General features: G+C 44.8%; 2 protein-coding genes across 4 annotated transcripts in view; one reads left to right on the top strand and one right to left on the bottom strand.

The window, feature by feature from the left end:
• The window catches only part of LOC139046653 (zinc finger protein 625-like), a 272,993-nt gene that overhangs the window by 65,028 nt on the left and 185,491 nt on the right, over positions 1-22,474 (top strand). For all 3 annotated transcript variants that reach the window (XM_070530210.1, XM_070530209.1, XM_070530208.1), the window contains exon 3: positions 22,056-22,152. The gene's annotated coding sequence lies outside the window, so the exon portion shown is untranslated. The remainder of the gene's footprint in view (positions 1-22,055; positions 22,153-22,474) is intronic.
• The window catches only part of LOC135919797 (zinc finger protein 85-like), a 60,735-nt gene continuing 42,346 nt past the window's right edge, over positions 4,086-22,474 (bottom strand). Inside the window, exons 9-12 of the mRNA XM_070530218.1 lie at positions 13,163-13,344; positions 12,664-12,740; positions 10,227-10,287; positions 4,086-5,375 (exon numbers count right to left, since the gene is read on the bottom strand). Of these exons, the coding sequence (XP_070386319.1) occupies positions 4,877-5,375; positions 10,227-10,287; positions 12,664-12,740; positions 13,163-13,344 (819 nt within the window). The 3' untranslated portion in view covers positions 4,086-4,876. The remainder of the gene's footprint in view (positions 5,376-10,226; positions 10,288-12,663; positions 12,741-13,162; positions 13,345-22,474) is intronic.

The following is a 22,474-nucleotide window of genomic DNA, read 5'->3' as shown; positions in this document are numbered from 1 at the left end:
ATGGAACACTTTTTCTATTTCTTGAATTGTATTGAGATGCGACGACTGAGTGGCTTTTGGCTAATCGTCATCCCAGCTTTCCAAGATGTCCTCAGGGAATGCTCCACCTTGCGGTTGCCTTACATGATACGGCGACGAGGGAATATGCATATCTTCTACACTTAAAGGTATTTCATGAGCATGTGCAATTGCCATGGTTTTCGTTTTTGTGAACTGACGGTATGCTACTCGCCCCTTTATCTTATATCGCACAACTTGAAAGCACATGTCTGGGAACGCCTACTACCCAGTGAGGTCCAATTGGCAAGCAATGGTCATTTCTCGCTACCTTATAATGCGTTGATTAGAAAAAAATCTTGATATCGACCCGTCTAAGTGGCGACGTGACGATTCACATACCCAAGCAAACCACGTTTCGAGCGTTATCTCGAGGTTGAACATTCTTGTCACATCTCCGTGCGTAGTGCAGAAAATTGGACAAAATCTACGTCAATGTCTCCTTTCCTTTCTTGTCTCCCTCCCCCCATATTGCCTCTTGCCACAGTGCGCTAAAGTGTTCTGCTATCGGTGCCAAATCAGACGTGAACAGCGGAGTGCGTTTCCGAAGCGCGACTCAAAGTTTAGTGTGCACAAACTGCCAGTTATCAGCATTGACAGATACATCTGGTTTCACCTCACCAGGCAATGATGCTCGCCTTATACTGCGATATTTTGCCTTTTGCTTTCTTTCTTTTTATTTCAAAAGGAGAAATCCAAAATCACAGACAACAGATGCAAAAATACGGTGGTAAAGGGTGAGCACCGTCGCATAATCCAGTATAACCTGATGTGCGAGCCTGGCAATGGTGATAACTATCCCACGGCGTGCACATTACCTTCAGTTATGCTTCAGCCACGTGATCCGCTGCTCGTGTTTCGTTTGGTACAGATAGTACATCGGCAAGGAAAGTAATGCGAGTCAACACAGATACAGTCCACCTGAATAAGATGTTTCTACAGTGTAGCTGTTACCACCTCGCTGGTTTTCTGTTGACGTTCGCAGCTTCGCCAAGCTGGGGGAGAGATTTCTGAGAGAGAGTGAAATCAGAGTATAAGAAATAGCTTCGCGCAGTATAGCGACGCGGCGAAGGTGGGTGGAGTCTAGAGAGGGAGAAGGAGCTGGTGTGGCGGGGAGACAGGTGGCGTGACGTCTTTGCTCTCAGATTTAAAGAAAACCAAAACGACAAACCACGCACTCGTTTGGTTCGACGCTTCGCCGTTGTCCCTCACGGGTTGCAGAATCAAGCGTCTTCCCTTTCTTTAGATCAACATTATCCTAGCTACGCCGGATTTCAGAAAGCTACCAGGTACACGGCGTCGGAGCTAGCATGCATCAGAGCTAAGGGTCGGCAGTGCAGCGCCTGGCAGACGACGCCCACGTATATGGCGTCTCAACAAATCGCTTCTGATGCGGTAGGCGCCTGCAATGGCGCACCGTCCCAAGCGAAACCTTCCACAGAAGAACGCGGCATCAATTTTTATGTATCCTTAGTTTCGCTCAGCTTCGCTGGTCCGCGATGTTTGCGATAAGAGAGCCCCGCACAAGTTTTTTGTACTGTCGACGAAAGTTTCACTAGGGCGCGGTTTAACCTTCGATATTTCCACGTTGAAGTGACAGGGAAAAACACAGTAGCATGAACCGCTACTCAAGATACCAAAACTTTATCGAGCGAAACTATGCCCACAAAACAAGTTACACTCGGGCTGAATGATAGCAGCGAGCACACGCCTAAACCGTCGGAAAACTCATTTGCGGCTCAAGCGAGTCTGTTATTTATAACTGCTTAGGCGAAGATTCCAGACTAATCGCATGGGCTCAGGTGCCCTACAGTACGTGGAACACTATTCTTGTCACGGTTTCAATCTGATTACAGAAGGTTCCACTATAACAATAGACAGCAGACAAAATCATTGAGGAAGACCCAGAAGGTTCTGATGCATGCAAGCATGTCATGCGTGGAGTGATAACACCTTAGGCGCTGAAACGAGTTCACCGGAAAAAGATAAAAAGCACACGTGTCAGTGCGTCCACCTAAAGAAGTATCGTGCCCGGGCAGCGAGCACCAAACGATAGCGAAAACCAAAAGAACACGTAGTAAGCAAAATTAAAGCAACAAAATCATAGTTGGTTAGCTAAGGTTAAACCGCTTACTGACAAAGAAGTTGGACTACACACAGATATGTTACGGGCCGTGCTCACATTCGCTCAATTTTCGTGTAGATTCCGAAATGACGTAGCTTCTCACTCAGTCCACGTCGGCTTATAAGGCTGCAAACCCAATCATAGTTGCCGGCCTGGTATTCGACGAAGCGTGGTCGAAGATGAAGATTGTAGCATTGTCTGACCGTCCTTGGCTGGTGCTTGATACGCAGACGGGTGAGCTGTCCTGATCCTGCGACACAAGGCCAATTCTGCGACGCAAGGGTGTCTAGCACCTCTTGTATTCGACGTACGTGCTCATTCCAGTCATGCTTGTCAGGTGGCCTCCATATGCTCGGACTTCGGTTGCTTGCCATGTATACATAACTGTCATTGACTGTGTGGTTAAGGATTCATTAATGACGGAGTAGTCAGGTCCTCCGTCCACTAAAGCCGCCACTGCGCGGCGACACCGACGATGTTGATTGTTCATAGTCTTACCTTAGTTATTTCGACGTCTCTGAGTATGGCTCCGTGACACTGTCCCTCTGCTTCGTGGCGTCGTCAGGCATCCTTTAGGGAGCGTGGTCTTTTTCTTCGAAGCTTCGTCGAAATTGCAACGCTTCGTTGCTTCGTCGTGAAGACTAATTTTGTGTTGGCGGCGGAGGACCTTCGACACTTCAGTAGACAGAAACCGCACCTCCGCAAGTAGCTGTGTTTGGTTTAACGGATACGGACCCACATATCGGCCACGTATAGCCGCAGTTTGTCCTCGGTGCTCCAGTGAGAGGTGGTGTCTTGGCGACAGCGATCGAGAAAGTCGTCGGTGTTTCCATTCAGTTAAAGCAAAATAGTGAGCAATTTTACGCGGCTGTTCGTCTTCCTCTGAATGCAAAGAATTCACTGCACAACCTTTTAGTAGCATCTCACGGTATAGGTATAAGCAACTGACGTGTCCAGCTTTTACCGCAGTTTGAGCAGAGCGAGCAGTTGCAAGGTGCGGGCGCGAAGGGGGACCGAGACGCCTGAAGACGGTGACGTAGGCCATCACTCCAGTCTTCTGCTGCGCCAATTCAGTAACCACGCATGGCTGCTGTAACTCCACGCAGACGACGTCAACAATTAAGGCGACTTCAGGCTGCGTCGAAGAGAACATTTAAAGTAGTCCTTCGCGTGCAAACGTTTTGGTGGTCTTTTGGAGTTCGTCGGAGCCTAATGCTTGAATTTTTCACCTCGGCGAGGGCACTAGCAAAAATGTTGCGAATGCGCTTTTCCAAAGTCTTTTCAATGCCCGTTGCTTCCGCTAGGAATTTCGCAATGGTCTTGGGTGGTTTGCATATCCGACGTAAATCACTTGCTCCGAAACCGCAGATGAGGAAAAACTCTAATCTCTGCCATGTGTGGGTCGACGTGGCTGAATTAAGGGTTGATTTCTGCTCCGAAATCACGGTGCTCTCATTAAACTTAGGCCCGCTCCTTAAGCATGACGCTCGCGAATGTTTGTAGAAATGTAATTGGTGAAATGGTGTAAAAACTTAAGCTGTGAAACGGCAGCTTTTCACGGTTTCAATTGTTAAACATAGCGGTTCTTGAGTAGGTTTCGGCCAGCTTTTCAGATTTCTAAACAGTGATCCGCGAATGATCGGTGGCTTCCTTGGCTTCTGCAGCCCATGTCGCTGCAGGTGACACGGGCACTCATTAGGCCAGTTATCTGGGCCACCATGTTCCTAGTCTTCTCGAGCAGAGATCAAGTACTCGGGCGGTAGTCGTAGACTGCGGCTATCTCCTTCGCCGCTAACGACATTCATGTTTTTTCCATGGTAGGGTTTATTCTGTTTCCATGAAGCCCCTCCACCAGATGTCACGTTGTACTGACGGTGAACAACGCAGTCAGGAGAGCCGTGAGTCATGAAATAATCTTTATTGGGCGTACTTCTGAACCAACAAAACAAGTTACAGTCGGGCAGAATGATAGTCCCGGGCACATGAGTCGATCGTTGAACCACTGATTTGCGGTTAACGAGTATGGGCTATTCTCACTTTTTTTTCATTATAGATTCCAGCCTTATCATTGGCACTCGCGTGTATTCCAGAATGCACAACTGTATTCGCCTTACGCGTGCAATTTTATTAGAAAACGCTCCACTATTGTAGAATGTTTTGATACATGTTGTCTCATGCCCTCAGCTGTAACTTAACATTTGTTATTCCGTGAGACGCGTACATTGGAAAAAGATACAGAAGTACGTGGGTCAATAATACTAACTAAATCTATCTGAGTTGTCCTATCATCGCTCGCAGGGTCACGTTTGTCAGATCAGGCTAAAAAATTCCACTGCGGTAGTTAGAGCGCAGGGCAAGTCAAAAGAGATGACTTCCGAGTGAATAAAAAACTGCACATTAAAACTGATGTAGGTTACACCTGAATACCACAATACTTAAAATATTCGCTCTGGAAGAAGATATATGGTTAAGTTTCAAATGATTTGAGTCGAATAAAGCCTCTCATTTGTCAGCAGTATGATAAAAAATAAAAATTTTCGCTAAGAATACAAGAGCCAACGAGATAACCAAAACATCACGCGCATTGAATAATTTGTAAGCGAAACAAATTTTCCCATGGCTGTGTCCGTATATTGTAAAAGCTGCCCCAGAAAGGCAGCAAGACCGAAATGCACACTGCTAAAAATCGTACGGCTATTTACCCTCGTGAATTGTTCTGCGGTGTTCTCTCAAAGTTGAGACATACTTAAAGGAGCGATTACATATGTCGCAAATGAATGGTCTGTCGTTACTGTGCGATATAAGATGAACTTTAAGTGCCACTTTGCTTTTGAATGCTTTAGTACAAGTTTGGCAGATATGGGGTTTCAATTCTTTGTGAATCAGTTGATGCCTACGGAAATTCATCTTGTCCGAGAACAATTTATCGCATATTTCACATTTGTATGGTTTTTCGCCGGTATGCGTGCGGTAATGTGCAGTTAGAGTAGCAGCGCTACATAGAAATTTACCACATGTCTCGCATTTGTAATTTGAGTGCTTGATATGCGATCGATCGCGTGCTCTTAAAATGGGCGCTGTGCCTCCCGTAGGTTCGTTGGGTTGCCCGTGTGAAGTGTCCCGTCTGCTGGAAACCTTCCCGCTGACACCGCTGGACACTTGCTGTTCTCTTCCTCCGGTTTGAGTAGCAATCCTGCAAGGATATGGACAATTTAGCTCAAGATACGGCCGACTTTTTTTGTGGGATGGCAAAAGCAGATTTTGACCCAATGAGAGTTTGACAATGTAAGCGGTACCATAAAGGTAAGGTGACTCGCTCAATTTGACCCCTATGTTCCTGCATTGGTATTTAGCGCTCGATTTGGGCTCCAGATTGTCAGAAATTGAACACTGGTGCTTTCAGTGCCCTGTGATGCTGAACTGTAAATTAAGAATTTTTCTCGTTCGAGATTCAAGCATAACAGAAGCCTTGCATTACCTAATACATCATGTACATACTACATGAAACAGGTGCAGGAGAGTATAAATATCTCTCAGTGATGGTAAGTTAGAAAACTAGCCGGTCATAGTATTGAAAATGCAACTCCGCCTTCAACACGCTCACAAGGAGTATTCAGGCAACGGTCCAGAAGCGTGCGCTCGGAAGTGAGACATTTGTCATTGAAAAAGACCGTTTTGCGTCGGCTAAAATACGTCTCCGTTTCATGGCGCAGCTCTTAATGATCCGCTCCTGCGGCGAGCGTCGGCGGCGTAACCCAGTGAACGAGCACAACAGCGAAAGATGAAAGAGCGAACGCGGAGAGGCAGAAGACGCGAGCCTTGAACGGTGGAGAGGCGGAGACCAATGACAGCTGCCCCTTCTGTGATAAGAGCACGCAAAACTGGTTTTTTTGTTAACCCGCCCGACTGCTTGTTTCGTACTAGCATCTGGTCTCAGCCAGAGGGCTTATCTCGTGCTATCACCAGCTCGTCAGTTCGTGTCGGCTCTCGCTCAAGCTTGATTGGTTTGCTTCGTCCGGTTGACTTGTTTTGCAATTGTTTTCCATTCTAGATTCTGCGCGCAACGCGAATTGTGTAGTATTTTATGTAAGCCAAGCAGCACCAGCTATTACACTGGGTCCATCGATCAGTCACTTGCAAAATCCATCGCGATTTATCTCTGCTATGTGTCTCTCGCAAAATGTTTGACTCCATATATCTCGAAAGGAAAACACATACAATGCTGCTCTGAAATTTCGTATTATGGGCTTTCCAAATTATCAGTGAATTTTTCAGAGTCAAAGAGTAAAACAGTTCGGCAGCATGTTACACTCTTCTAACACCTGAAGACGAAGGCCTGCTGTACACGTGTTAATGTTTATAGTTAAGTTGTACAATCTCACGGGTCGGACATAGTGAGCCACAGTACGAAGTATACATTTGGCACTGTAGGTTGACCTCCTCAACGTTGCATGAGAGAACCTAATGCAATACCTTAAGGTCGTTTTGTTTCTGTTTTCATTAACACATTTTTTTCGTCGCTTGTTTGTACGTTCGATGCTTCTTTCCTTCGTTCATATACATATATTCATCGTTGCTCGCTTACGGACGATGTCGGTATAAGACATTAATGTTGATGATATTTCTTTCTCACTGCACTAGAGCCGCATTTTCCGGGTATACGCCGTTGCAATTAGTCACTTGAATCTTTCGCTTTAAAATAAAGGCGAACTAGTTGCTTTATTTCTGACCTGGACTGACTGCCCGTCGGACATCACACGTCCTAACTGAAGTCCCACATTACGAATACGAAGAAAAACTGCTGTGTGCATATTTTCCTGCAGTGTTTGTATGGATTCATTTGGTATTTGTCTTGCATTCGAACTGCACACCGTTGCGGCCGAAGGCATCACGAGAACAACACACACATAGTGATTTCCCGCCACACGTAGCAAGCGCATATACGTCAAATAATTCAGTGTTTCATGTACATTGGATAAAATATGCTGCCGAAGAAGTTAGTATTCTCTTTATTTTCTCGATAAGATGATGAGCGCTGCAAGCGTCGATTTAAGGCACTGCTGGTACGACATCTTTCCAACCATTTGATGAAGCAAAATATGACTTGCAGTAGGGCAAAGACAGCGCGCTTGGTGAATGTCTTTTGTAAAGCCAGAAGCTCGTTTGAAATGTCTACGCTTAGCACTAGATTAACATTGGTCGCTATTCTTGTGGTAATGTGCTTAGATTTATTCTTGTTGCCCATGTTGACATGACTCATGCGATGTTATGGTTTGGTTACAGTCGTATTGTGTTACGTTGTATGTCGTTTCTAATCATGCCAGCTTCGGCGGCATTAGGACCGGATTATTTCAGGAAAAAATAAGAACTATCAAAAATTCAAATTTCCGGTGATAGGGCCAGGTAAATTCCGGTAAATGTATGCATTATAAATTTTATATAGGTTTGCAACTGCGATAAATTATGAAAGCGCTAAGGTTAAAAAGAATAGAATCTTAGAATTAGAAACTAGAAATTAGAATTAGAAACTTAGAAACTACACGAAAAAAACATTTGTCGCAGTTTTATTAGCTGCATTGCTTGGAGCAACCCAAGCGGACAACTTTCTTTATATTCATTTGCAATTTGCTTGAAATCGGTACAGTGTCGGAAGACTGGCGAATGATCTACCCGTAAAACAATAAATTTCAGTGAGCTGTGTAATACATCCATTTTGAGCGCTCTAAATATGTTATTTGCGGCAGTTGATTGAATCGTGGAGGTCTTTTTGTTTCTGAGTTATAAAGAAATGAGTTCAGTAGAGTAGTTTTCTGGGCCAATTGGTGCATGGTGAACGCATAATGGTTTCCAGCAAGCACGGCCGCGTGCAGAAGAAGTAAAAGCGGACAGGACAACGCTGGACTTACAACTTAAGTTTATTGTGAAAACATTCCACAAATCACCGCCACGCATGCGTATACACCGAACAACAATAACAAGGTTTGTTTGTACACAAAAGCGAAATCGCATCCCTTCCCGACAAAGGCGACAACACGTGGATTAACATCATAAGTTTAGAAATTGCAGTTCTTTATCATTGATATGAACCGAAAGTTCAGTCACACATGTATGCGCACCGAACTTTTTCATGTGGAACGCTTCGTTAATTTCTCTTTCCAGTTTGACACGCTCTCTACCCACTATCAATATGCTATCAAAAACAGGTCGGCATTCGTGCTTTTTGCAATGCAATGGCAAGTTCCGTCCTGTACCTGTAGGTAGCAAATTGCGATGCTCACGCATGCGGGGATTAATGCAACGACCTGTCTGGCCGATATAGGACAGTTCACATGAAAGAGCTGTGCGACCGAGAACCGAAGATGCACAGTTTTTGTGAAAAAGAGTGGTGTGCTTTTTTCCACAGCCACTAGTCACATCTTCTCTCCTGTGATGCTTTTGCAAAACCTAACCAGTTTGTCACCCCCTCAAGATGATGAGACAAGCCATGCAAATAAGGCATCACTGCGACGTTTTTTTCTTTTTCAAGTTTCATTGTTGTCCTCGCTTTCCACAGTTTTCTTTTTGTGTACTTTCTAAACAAGGATTCTGACACAGCCATCAAAAGTGAGACCGAGTACCCTGCCGACATTAATCTCGCCTTCTGGGTGTCACACTAGCGTTTTCGGCACCGACCAAACTGGTTAGGTTGTGCACAAGCATCACAGCGGAGAAGAAAAATGCGACTAGTGGCTGTGGAAAAAAGCACATCACTTAATTTCACAAACACTTTGCATCTTCGGTTGTGTATCGCATACATCTCTCATGCTGACAGTCCTATATCGGCCAGACAGGTCATTGCGGTAATTACCGCATGCGTGAGCATCGCCATTTGCTACGTACAGCTACAGGAGAGAACTTGCCATTGCATTGCAAAAAGCACGAATGCCGACCTTTTTTTCCTAGTGTATCGATAGTGGGTAGAGAGCGCAGAAACTGGAAAGAAAAATTAGCGAAGCGTTCCACATCAAAAAGTTGGTCCGCATACTTGTGTGAGTGAACCTTCGGTTCATATCAATGATGAACTGCAATTTCGAAATTTATCATGTCAATCCACTTATTGTCGCCTTTGTCGGGAAGGGGTGTGACTTCGCTTTTGTATACGCGTAGAGATTTTGCGGATAATTGACTACAAATCTTGTTATTGTTCTTGGGTGTATACACATGCATGGCAGTGATTTGTGGAATGTTTTCACAATAAACTTCAATTGTAAGTCCAGCGTTGTCCTGTCTGTTTCTACTTCTTGTGCTCGCGTCCGTACTTGCTGGAAACTATTATACGTTCACAAAGATGTAACTTTGTTCCTTGAGTTTCTCAACGCCTTCTTAAGTATATGACGAATCTAAAATGCAACAGCTTCGGTTCCGATATTATGACATTCCTTTAAATTCCACAAGCTTCAAAACTGGTACAGGGTGTTGTCGAGCACATCCATTTCTCTCCAAATTTAACTAGGTAGTAGACCCTCAGGTAAAGGCTTTTGTTTACGCCGAGAGCATAATGTCTAAACACCAGCTAATATTTGGCATTTAAGGCATCGGGACTTTTAGCCCTCGTGCAAGTGCCTCAGTTGAAGCCTAATTCTTGCAGTAATTTTACAGGAAAACAGGTAAACCCTGTTTCATTCATTTTATGAGCCTCGACTTGGATGAGCATCTTCCCTTCACAATCTTTACATATTCCATAATGGGGAGCAAACCTGCAAGTGTACTGCACATTGCGGCATGTTAACAGGATGGAAAATCGGGCGAGCCTGTATAGCGTTGTGGTTGAGGCATCGGGTGTGCACACTTCCGTGTGGTGTCCGGTCACGCAGCTGGAATCGTGAAGTTAGTCAAGGCCAGCCGCTCCGGCCGTACGCTCAAAACTGCTGATGCAGTACCTGTTTCAGCCATCACAGCTAGGTCTTCCAAGGAGAAATTACCGAGTAGAGGCATATTACACAGGTAGCCATCGCTGTCGTCTCCGAGTTGTTTTGCAACGAAACTTTTCTTAATGTGAACTTACATGGCGCTGTCTTCAAAACTGGCTGATGCTTCCTCCTTGCCCGCGCCTCTTGAGCCGGGCCCTGCGTGATCAATGTTGCCGATGAACCCCAGGTACTGGTAACGTGTGCTCCCATTTTCAGTGACACCTTTATGGCATAAAGTTATAGTTAAGGTGTTCATTCGCCGTTGTGCAAGGGAAATTCATGGGAATGGATTTTCCATGCTTATGGTGCAAGGCAAGAAGCTTTTAGTGATAGAGAAACTTTAATGCGGTGCTTTTATACGCAGTGCTTTATCTATGTCTCGAATGCATGCAAGAACTTCGTGCTGATGGGTAAACCATGCACGATCAAGCTTGTGTAGTGTTGGATTCTTCTAACGCTTATCACGCTTTACCTCAAACCACGGGCAGAACTCGAGTGTGGTAAAAGTAAATAACATCTCGGTCCCTTGTGCGTGAAACCCTTGACGCAATATTTGCTGTGCTATCTAGTAATAAGCACATTAGAGGCCTCATAAAGTTCTTAGTTATTCTTTATCTTTTACAAGCAGCAGGCATAGCTCGACGCCGACGATGACCATGCAAATGTGAGAGGACGCATTTCTACCGAGGGATTTAACATTGTTTGGCGTATGCCCTTAATTTATTGGCCTTCAATGACGCAGGTGCCTAATCAAAATACGTACTCGTCTTTCAGAAAGTGCTTATCCGAACTCCTTTTGGCGAGTCTTGTATAGTGACGAACATAAGTACCGCTTGTAAGCACTGCAGGTTTCCCTGCTCATGACGAGCGCTAAAACGGCTGTCTTTAACAATGTTCCTGTGTAGGTCATCAATAGACTATCGAACAGCTTTCAAAAAGGCGACTCACTGCGCATATATAAGAGTCGTATTACAGAAAGTGCATTAGCTTGGAAGGAAATGCGGAAGTGTTAATTCACGGGGCAATATATAACTAAACTATGCAGCGGAAAGCCTCGAAGGACGTTGAAAGTGTTGACTGTATGGGAAGCGCTGCAAGTATCATAGCTAGGTGCACGTGTCTTATATAACGGCGCAGCAATTGCGTGAAACCAAAAGGAACACGCGAGAGACCTAAGAGGCGGAAATAACGGCATAAAACTCTCAGGATGACCATCTAGGCAACTGCAATTAGCATTGATACACCATGGACACGTCGTATTTTTGGATGCACTTTTGTTTACAATATGAAGGAGGGGAGGGTTGAGGACGCTAAGAATGTTTATGGCATCATTGCACCCACATGTCTTAGTGCCTATGCCTTCGTATGCCTAAGAAAACATTAAACGCGGATTCCCAACCACCGGAACTAAAGATTCTAGTTGCATCTTTGACATCGAATGAACTACAGTGTGGTAGCAAAGGCGTAAATTAAAGAACTAATTTTTATTGTCTGTAATTCTCAATTTTATTAGTCGCACCATTAAAGTCGCACCGTTCGTGTCGCCTGCGAAATAGGTTGTGCGGACACTGGCTGTACGAATAATGGATGACGTATCCAAGGAAAGCCAATCACCTTACAAAAAGTACATTCAATTTGGAAGACCGGTGTTCGGCATGGCGTAGATTTTCTTCATAACAAAGCTTTACAATATTGAAGTAGTGGCCCACTCGTTGTAAATCGTTCGGTAAAGTGATTGTTACTCTGCCACTACGAATAGTGTTTATGCTTCAGGTGCCCATAGCTGGGATATTTGGTAAAGATTTATTGCAACAGCGCAAACAACTACCCAACAATTGCATTTCATTATATATTTATAATTGCTTATGCTGCGGCTGTGGCTTGCTTCGTATGAAAGAACGAAGAGTTTCAATATAAGCTGTTGTGTGCTATAATGTCTACATTCGGCCGCAGCGGGATATGTCTGCTGCAGGATATAACATGCTATTCATGAGCAATTTTCACACTCTGCCTAAAAAGTTCCAGCCCTGTTAAAACATCTGAAACGCCGAAATAATTGCACACCACCCATGACATTTGGATCAAAGCACTTGCTTTGTAAGCCATCGTTATCGGCTTAAGGGAAACATTTTCCTGATGTTACTAGGTCAAACCCACCGATATCCAGCTTGGCAAATAGAATTGTAGACCAATAGTCATGCTATGATTCAATTTACGAGCTGCTTATTCATTGCGTGGAATGTACAGTCTCAGCTTCTGCCCTCATCATCTAGGAGCGTGCTTTATCTGCCCCCCGATACAAGAACACATTCATTGAAAAACTTCTACGGCATAGGGTATGTATGAATTTGGATATATTCAGATGAGCACGCATTTCTTACTGAGAACAGTTATCAGCTGGTTCATGCGGAAACAGTCTTGGCCGCGCAGGTAAAATGCATCTTTATACGCAATAAATGTACCGATTCCATTGTAACCGTAAGGGCTATTTGCCATGTTTGAGGGAAAGGCGCGTGACAATCGCCTACGTACCGTCGACGTTGCAAGTCTCATCGGTCGTGGGCGTGTGCTGCGTGTTCCCCGGGTAGCGGAAGGCGTCGTCGGAAATCCTACAAATAATAAAAAAAGTCGTCATAGAGTTACTAGCTGTCACAAGGAAAAAAAGGGGTGGAATTGTATTTAATTTCTACCCGGGACTTCTAGCTATAGCACCCCATCGCGTGTGTGGAGAACAATACTTATACATCAAAGAAAAGTATTTTCTTCTGTAAGTATACGTTCGCTTCGTGTTCTGAAAAATCGTAACCTGAGGACTAAGTAGCTTACTTTGCCTAAACGGGGCAATATTTTCGCACCGCCCTTGCGTAGACGCATCTTGACCTAAGAATGCCTTCGATTTCAAAGCTCAAACTGGCTGTAAAAAAGACCCATTTTAGGTGGGAACAAATATACATATGTTAAAGCCTATTATATGGGTCATGTCTAAGGGTAACAGTATTGAATGAAAAAATTGACAAGTGGTAAAGCTCACGTTCTGCAGGCGCCCAATGTAGATGAAGCGCCCTGGGTACCGTCACGGCTAGTACGCTGTGTTGCTTCGGCCTTCATGCTCAAGTCAAGAGGCATGCATTCGTTGCTGCTTTCTTCAGCCATGTCTGATGTCTCGATGTCCTGTAACTGGCGTGTATTGTCGACTGCACGTACAAGGTCGATTCAAATAGGTCGCGAAGCTTCGGGCGAAAAGCGGTTCAGTACAGATTGTCACCGACATCAGCATGGGGGGTTATGGGAGCAGCGATTGAAGCGCGACTATGTTTGGAGGGAGCAAACATTGGGAAAGAAAAATGCGTTTTTTTAATTCAAACGAGACACAGTTAGATCCATTCAACGAAAATAAAATTCCTAGTCAGTTTTATATATTCGTGATGAGTTAAGGAAGTACGTTTAATTTATTATTATTAATAAATGCATTTCTTGCCAGCGCCCATCGCTACAGGGGGCGTTGACGCCACTATCACTCGCTGTGCAATACACGTCTTGAAATGGGCAGAAAAGCACACTCGTATCACCTGGTGAAATACGCCCCCCTCAAAATTTGTGCTTTCTTGCTTGTCGAAGTTTGTCTGAATTTGGTGACGCGGGCACTATCATTGCTTCTTAATCTGTTCAGTCAAAAGTAGTGAGTTACGACCGCCAGATAATTGTGTAGTTGTTTTCCTGCGACTGCGCTGGCCGACGGGCTTGGCATCCGACAATAGCATCAGCACTCTACACCTAAAGCTTTCGTCGGCCTCCAAAGAAAGTATGTTCTGTGCAGGGATGCGATTTCGACAACCGTACGGCTGGCCTTTTCTTGCATCACTTTCTGCTCTGAAAGCTCGAAACACCCATCAAGCTGAATGGCGGGGCATTTGAACATATAGCTCCAAAGGAAGAACAACAAAACAAATTTCGCGCCTTCGAAAACAACATGACGTCACTTCTGCTTTTAACGGACATGGCGTCACGTTATTTTTTTTCCGCCGGAAGTGTTCCCACCACATACAGATGGCGCTAAGCCCCATGAACAGGCGATGGACCGCCATGTTTTGAACGTATGCGATCCTGTGGAAGCTTCGCTACCAGGTATATTTACCTTGGCACGTATTTGAATCACCGCGCATGCGCGCTGAATGCCAAAAAAGAACGGAAACTAATAAAACTTTTGTCACTTCGGTGTTTCGAGAAAAATGATACCGCATATCTGGAAAAAAACGAGACGTTTGTGCCCGCCACTAGCTTGACCCTAATGCACAAATTTTGGAATGGCAGCAGAGGGGCCCCGATTACCCATGCTATCTGCCAAATCATTTAATAAAGCTCACATACTACGAAAAAAAGTACGGTTATCGGATAATATCGCCACTTTTCGTTCATGCTGCTCTCAAAGTGGAATGCGCATCCTGCTGGGAAAAAATTGTTGCTCGTGTAAGCGCTCGTGGAAGCGCAGGAGGTATAGAAACTAAGGTAGCCCTAACTAGCGTATTATTACCAGATCTATGATGTTGGGCTGCTGAACACGGGGTCGCGGCATCGAATCCGTGTCATGGCGGCCGCGTTTGCATGTGTCCGAGATGCGGAAACACACGCGTACATAGATTTAGGAGCACGTTAGGGAAGTCCAGGTTGTCTAAATTAGAAAGTAGTCTTGGCAGGTAAAACCCTTTAATTTTTTTATAACCAGAGGCAACGATTCTGCAAACTGATGTGGCATTCTCTGGCTCGGTCGAAATGAAGCAGGTAGTTCTTCTCACCTGGCGAGTGGCGCACGCTTTGTCGTGTTGCGCACAAGTTCCAGTGCTGTCTTTGCTAACCGCTAGCAATGCAGAACTGCAACTGCTTCGCACTTGCCGCGGTTCTTCGCTAGCGGACACTGATGCGCCGTGCATAGTCGTATCTCAGTATTCAGTACTCGTACTCAGTACTCGTATCTCAGTCACGCCCAGCATGCCGAGTGGTTGCTGTCGTTAAACAAAATGCACTGTTTCCCACTCCGCACCTCGTAGATTTGTGTTTTACAAGCCTTAATCAAATATGGATGAAAAAGAGCCAACTTCAAAACCTTTATAGCAGTTGCGATTATGTAGCCACAACAGGTAAGTAGAGTCAGCTTTCCCTGTGCTCTGGCTAAGAGCTGATTCACTCTGCTGTTTTCCCCATCGTATGAAGTACAAGGGGGCGAGTTTCCGTAGCCTCCTGCTTCCATTTGTTCGTGAAAATGGTTGCGGTACGAAAGGTTCTGGCGCTGCAAACACGACCGCATACTGAGCACAACTCGCAGAAAGCTAAAATTAAATTATGGGGTTTTACGTGCCAAAACCGCTTTCTGATTTTGAGGCGCGCCGTAGTGGAGGACTCCGGAAATTTAGACCACCAGGGGTTCTTTAACGTGCACCTAAATACACGGTTGTTTTCGGATTTCGCCCCTTCCGAAATGCGGCCGCCGTGGCCAGGATTCGATCCCGCGACCTCAGCAGGCTAACACTATAGCCACTGAGCAACCACGGCGGGTCGCAGAAAGATATGGCGTCGATGGTTTGTGAGCTTGTTCTACATCGCGCAGGCCTCAGTGTGCTTTCTTTATTTGTTGTGGCTGTGCTAACCAGGCGATGTTAACCCGCTAGTAGCTCAGACAACGCTAATATACTGAAGTAAATTATGTGGGTTTTTGTTGCGTAAGCAAAGGTGAAAAGTCTCGCCAACGGGGTGATTCAGCGGAAGTGCAACATCAGTCTATCAGAAGAGTAGCAGTCTACATATGCAATACACTCAGTTCACAAAGAAAGCCTACAGATGCTCATTAGGTGACACATACAGAGTGCAGTAATTGATTTCTTCAAGAAAACAGTCAGGTGAGCTAGTTAGTGGTGCATAACATCAGGCAAACCACATAAAGGCATGTAGGACAACAACAGAAGTGAAGCGTTGTGTGTTTGTTCACTTCTGTTGTGCTACTTGCCTTTCTGCGTGTTGCCTCAAGTAATTTATTCCTTGCTACTAGCACATCTGATCAAGATCTGATCAAGAAACGCCACTGTATGAAAGCATCTAACCCTACAGCTAGAATAGGACTGGCAGAACTTTCGAAGTTAATCAACAAGCGTAAGAGAGCTGCCATAAGGAAGTATAATATGGATAGAATTGAACATGCTCTCAGGAACGGAGGAAGCTTAAAAACAGTGAAGAAGAAACTAGGAATCGGCAAGAATCAGATGTATGCGTAAAGAGACAAAGCCGGCAATATCATTACTAATATGAATGAGATAGTTCAAGTGGCTGAGGAGTTCTATAGAGATTTATACAGTACCAGTGGCACCCACGACGATAATGGAAGGGAAAATAGTCTAGAGGAATTCGAAATCCCAAAGGTAACGCCGGAAGAAGTAAAGAAAGCCTTGGGAGATATGCAAAGGGGGAAGGCAGCTGGGGAGGATCAGGTAACAGCAGATTTGTTGACGGATGCTGGACAGATTGTTCCAGGAAACTGGCCACCCTGTATACACAATCCCTCATAACCTCGAGCGTACCGGAGTCTTGGAAGAACGCTAACATAATCCTAATTCATAAGAAAGGAGACGCCAAAGACTTGAAAAATTATAGACTGATCAGCTTACTGTCCGTTGCCTAGAAACTATTTACTAAGGTAATCGCAAATAGAATCAGGAACACCTTAGACTTCTGTCAAGCAAAGGACCAGGCAGGATTCCGTAAAGGCTACTCAACAATAGATCATATTCCCACTATCAATCAGGTGATAGAGAAATGTGCGAAATATAACCAACCCTTATATATAGCTTTCATTGATTACGAGAAAGCGTTTGATTCTGTCGAAACCTCAGCAGTCATGGAGGTATTACGGAATCAGGGTGTAGACGAGCCGTATGTTAAAATACTGAAAGATATCTATAGCGGCTCTACAGCCACCGTAGTCCTCCACAAAGCAAGCAACAAAATCCCAATAAAGAAAGGCGTCAGGCAGGGAGATACGATCTCTCCAATGCTATTCACAGTATGCGCACAGGAGGTATTCAGAGACCTGGATTGGGAAGAATTGGGGATAAAAGTTAATGGAGAGTACCTTAGTAACTTGCGATTCGCTACTGATATTGCCTTGCTGAGTAACTCAGGGGACCAATTGCAATGCACGCTCACTGACCTGGAGAGGCAAAGCAGAAGAGTGGGTCTAAAAATTGATCTGCAGAAAACTAAAGTAATGTTTAACAGTCTTGGAAGAGAACAGCAATTTACAGAAGGCAGTAAGGCACTGGAAGTCGTAAGGGAATACACCTACTTGGGGCAGGTAGTGACGGCGGATCCGGATCATGAGACGGAAATAATCAGGAGAATAAGAATGGGATGGGGTGCGTTTGGCAGGCATTCTTAGATGAACAGCAGGTTGCCATTATCCCTCAGGAGAAAAGTATATAATAGCGGTGTCTTACCAGTACTCACCTACGTGGCAGAAACCTGGAGGCTTACGAAAAGAGTTCTACTCAAATTGAGGACGACGCAACGAGCTACGGAAAGAAGAATGAAAGATGTAACGTTAAGGGATAAGAAAAGAGCAGATTGGGTCCGGGAACAAACGCGAGTTAATGACATCTTAGTTGAAATCAAGAAAGAGAAATGGGCATGGGCAGGACATGTAATGAGGAGGGAAGATAACCGATGGTCATTAGGGGTTACCGACTGGATCCCAAGGGAAGGGAAGCGTAGCAGGGGGCGGCAGAAAGTTAGGTGGGCGGATGAGATTAAGAAGTTTGCAGGGACGGCGCGGCCACAATTAGTACATGACCGGGGTTGTTGGAGAAATATGGGAGAGGCCTTTGCCCTGCAGTGGGCGTAACCAGGCTGCTGATGATGATGATGACTAGCACATACCTGTTATACTTCTGGTTTTTCATAGCTTTCGGAACCGACACACATGAGTGTGTGTAGCCTTCGTAGAGGAATATGTGCTCCAAAAGCTATACGGAAGGCCATTTATTTCCGCGTTTACTATATTCAATGCTTTCTAAATTAATCTGTCAATAAACAATAATATCAAGTGCTAGCATGGCTAGACAATGTTGACGTAATTACGCAATTCCTAGAAGTAATTTTTGAACCTTTCGGACAACGAACAACGAATGAAATCAACGATTGAAATTCTTTTTCTATATGACCAGAAATCAAACAAGTATAAACAAAGAAACATACATTTCCCCCCATTAAAACACCGTGCGCGTTTAAGCCACAGTGCTAGTGTACAGCCTTATGAAACACGCCTTGATGGTTTTAAATACTTGTTCTTTCCTTCAGGTAATAATATATGGAATGGCCTTCCGCACTGCACTGTAACATCACAAAATGTTAGCCAATTGTATACTCTACTAGAACTGTATTGCAGGCAACGGCATAATTAAGAATTGATCATGCTTACTGTTATTCTGCGTATACCAGTTCATCCTCCCTGTAAATTGTTTTGTATTGTATAGTAAATTGTGTTGTAATTGTATTTTTGGTGTTGAATTTATCTTTTTGTGTTTTTTTTTCTTCTCCTGTAATGGCCCTCAAGTGAGGGCTCCAGTATTCCTACATAAAAATAAAATAAAATAAAAACCTTATTCACGCAAGACTTTTCCCACTGTGTGCACTGACTAGCATATACTTTTATTTATAAAATATCTTAATCGAATAATGAAGGATAAGAGTGTTTCTACATGTTTGCCACAATGTTGATGCTTGATAAACGTGTTAAACAGAGTTTATGGAAACCTAGAAGAGAAAATTTATTCGTTATCAAGGAAAAACGCACTGCACCCAAAGTTGCCATTACGATGACCTGCCAGAGTCTGATAAAATATATAATGCGATAAACTTTCCCCAGCTTGCTCTACTGGCTGCCGCCATGCCAGGTACCGTATGACTGTTGTTTCTGATTGGGTAAAATTTTCCGTGCTTGGGTGTCGACAAAGTATGTCCAGTACTTTGTTGTGTTTTCTTCCCGTCTTGCTGCAATCTTCATTCCTCGAGGTCAAAGGTCTTTTGCGTCTATTGAATATTAAATATGGACCGATAACATTTAACACGAAAGCGTTAAGGGTGCCGTACATATTACAGAAAATCCGGTGTCGGCGTCCTGCGCCGGCGTCCCCAAGAGCTAAAATTATGGTATGGCATAGAGCATCGCACGCGCATTGCGAAGACGTGGGATTCCGCCCCACGTGCGGGAAGTCGTTTTTTTGAGCCACTTTCAATTTCAATAATTTATCATTTCTTTAATTCAAATAGTGCGCAAAATTTCTGGGAAAATTCTGCGTGTGTGGGTATGTTTGTCAGCAACATTTGCCTTTCATTCCCTTCCCCCTTTTCTTCCTTTTCACAATATGCTGAAATATTCTGCTTTCGGCAACGTATGAGACGCCAACAGCGGAGTGCGTTTCCGAAGCTGAACATAAAGGTCTGGTGTGCACCATCCGCCAGTCATCAGCATTGAGAGGAGGACATCTCTGGTTTGACATCAACGGTCGATGATGCTGGATCTTCACGGCGAAATTTTCTCCACAATTTTGTTTCTCTTGAATTTCGAAGTGAGAGAACAGAAAATCAAAGAAATCAGATGCCAAAATAAAGCAGTTTAAGGCGAGCATCATCGCCTAATGCAGCAAGACTAGCCGACGGCGCCCACATTGTTTCAGTTGTGATTGCGACACGGGCTTCGTTGTTCGCGTTACATTTGGCACAGATAGTACAGCTGCAACTAAAACAGTGTGAGACAACACAGATACCTTCCACCTGGATAAGAGGTTTGTCTTTAATTATTGACTAAGGTTCCGCCAAGGTGCAGGTAAATCGTCGGTATTTTCACGTTGCAGTGACGGTGAGGAACCCAGTAGTCCGAACCGGGAGTCACTAAACAAACTCCTTATTGAACGAAACTGTGCCCACAACACAAGTTTCACTTGGGCTGAATGATAGCACCGAGCATATACGTCGATCGATGGAAAACTAATCTGCGGCTCAAGTGAGTCGGATATCTATAAATATTTGTCCGAAGATTCCAGATGAATCGCATGCGATCAAGCGCTTCACAGTATGTGGAACACTATTATCTTCTCACATGAAATCTGATTACACAAGGTTCTACTCCAACATAGGCAGGAGACAAAATCTGTGAGGATGATCCAAAAGGTTCTGATACATGCAAGTGCGTCATGCGCGGAGCGATAACTTAAGACTTCGCGCGGTGAAACGGGATCACCGGAAAAATTTAGGTACACGCGTCAATCCGCCTACATTAAGATGCGTCGTGCCAGGGTTACTGATTATCCGAAACCCATTCACGCCCAACACACTCAACACTCAGTGAACTCTACGCAACACTCCTAAGGAATGCAACGCCATAAAGAGCAATCGCACCTTAGTCACCCACTTAATTGTGACTAACTATGTCCTGATTGCCGTTCACGCCAGTCCTTAGCGCGTTTCGCGCGAAAGTCCGGCAATCCTGGCCTATGGCAGCGCGCCAGCAAATATGGACGCTCTTACAAAGTTCTGTTGTCGCACGTATTTCCCAGTCCGATGTGCGTCAGCTCTTGGTCCCAGTTGGCGCTCCTGCCGAGTCGGCAAGCTTTGTTGCCTTGGTATCGGCCGGCCAGCTCCTCCGTCTCGGATGTCAGCGTCCCGTACTATTTCGGTGTCCAAGCACTCTGGCCTCCTTGGCTAGGCCTAACGCCGGGTTCCGCCGCTACTTCTCCGAATGCTGACGAGATGCCCCGGGGACTATCGTACGTGTTGGTCCGCCTCTGAAAGGGGATCCTTCCTGGAGTGCCCGGCACCACCGTGAGAGCCTAGAGCTGGTCCAAGGAGCCTCACTCCAACGTCGACAAGGTCGATGGCCGCACCCTGGATCACCAGCGCCCGAGGCGTGATGCCCCAGATATTGGAATATCGGTGTCGTTTCGGTGCTACAGACGCCGTCTATTTTGGTCAAAGGACCATTTAATGCTTTCGCATCAAAATGCGAGCAATCGTATGAAACTACTTATAACGTAGCGACATGCGGAAAAGAGGCGAGTTGCTGCATTTAAGTAAATGATAATGGGATGGGGTCGTTTCTAAAGGAATGTAATAACATCCCACACACTTTGGGGAGAAACGTGGTTTGAGAATTGCTAAATCAATGGAAGAATAATATTTGTTTGATACATTGAAATAAGTGGCCTCTTTCTTATCTAATTAGCATCCACCCGAAGTTACAAGTACGTAGTACATGAGCCGATCTATCGCACGGCACCGAGATTCCCGCTATAAATGGTGCATCAATGAATCTACCAACCATAAAAGTCAATGTTTAATGATATGGAATTATTGGGAAGGGAAGAAATTGCAACGAATCTATCAATTAGAATTACTCGCATATACACTGCCTCGAGGGGCATTTTAAGTTGTAGATGTTAAGTGACAGATTTGTCTACACAGTGAGCGTCCCACTAGCGAATGAGGTATCACCGTCTTCACGGTGCTTTCAGAAGATGACATTTCACCGGAGAAAGTTTGATTGCTCTGAGTTTAAATGCCTCTCCTGGACCCAAACACCTTAGGCTTACATTCAGATAATAGTTTTTTATAATCCATTAAGGTTACGAATAAGTTCTATTAATTTGAATACATTAGCCGTAACGACATAGTAGTACTAATAAAATAAAGTTGTTCCATGTACCGGGAGAAATTGCAGTTTGTGTTCACTCGCCTTTATCATGGCCGATATACTTCTTTCTCCTTTTTTGCCGCGGTCAAGTGAACAATACTGAACACCTTCCTCTAATGGCCTTTCTTAATGAGATACTCTCTTTGACTTTCGGAGTGATGACTTCTTTTTACTTTTTTTTTTCTTATTGCAGGTGACCGTGAATATGCAGCGTAGTCGCCAGTGAGGTTCACGCCTTTCACCGGGTTCTGCCAGCACACTGGTCCTAGGGGTGGCCTTGGACAGCACCGGTGAGTTAGCCAGGCCACCTATGTGCGTGATGGTCATAGATTTGACATTGGAAGCAGGGTCTCGTGTTTGGAATGCAATACATCCCGCTTCTATTTTCCGCGGCAGAAAGCTAGACGCAAAAGGTCAGCATGAAAGGCTTCGTGGGCAAGTCTGATTTTTTTGTCAGGCCGGTTGTTGATTCACTGTGCATTAGTCGCCTACTGTTCTTGTCAGCCCTCGAGCAGCACAGTTTTGGTCGGATCAATAGGATTAGCCTCAGATATTGGTTCGAGCGCGCTGTTCATTGATAGGTGGAGTATCACGGTTATATCGCCCAACTGA

The sequence above is a fragment of the Dermacentor albipictus genome, unplaced genomic scaffold (genome assembly GCF_038994185.2).
Source record: "Dermacentor albipictus isolate Rhodes 1998 colony unplaced genomic scaffold, USDA_Dalb.pri_finalv2 scaffold_64, whole genome shotgun sequence".
Taxonomy (NCBI): domain Eukaryota; kingdom Metazoa; phylum Arthropoda; class Arachnida; order Ixodida; family Ixodidae; genus Dermacentor; species Dermacentor albipictus.
The sequence above is the reverse complement of the archived record's forward strand: the minus strand, read 5'-3'. Positions and strand labels throughout refer to the sequence as shown.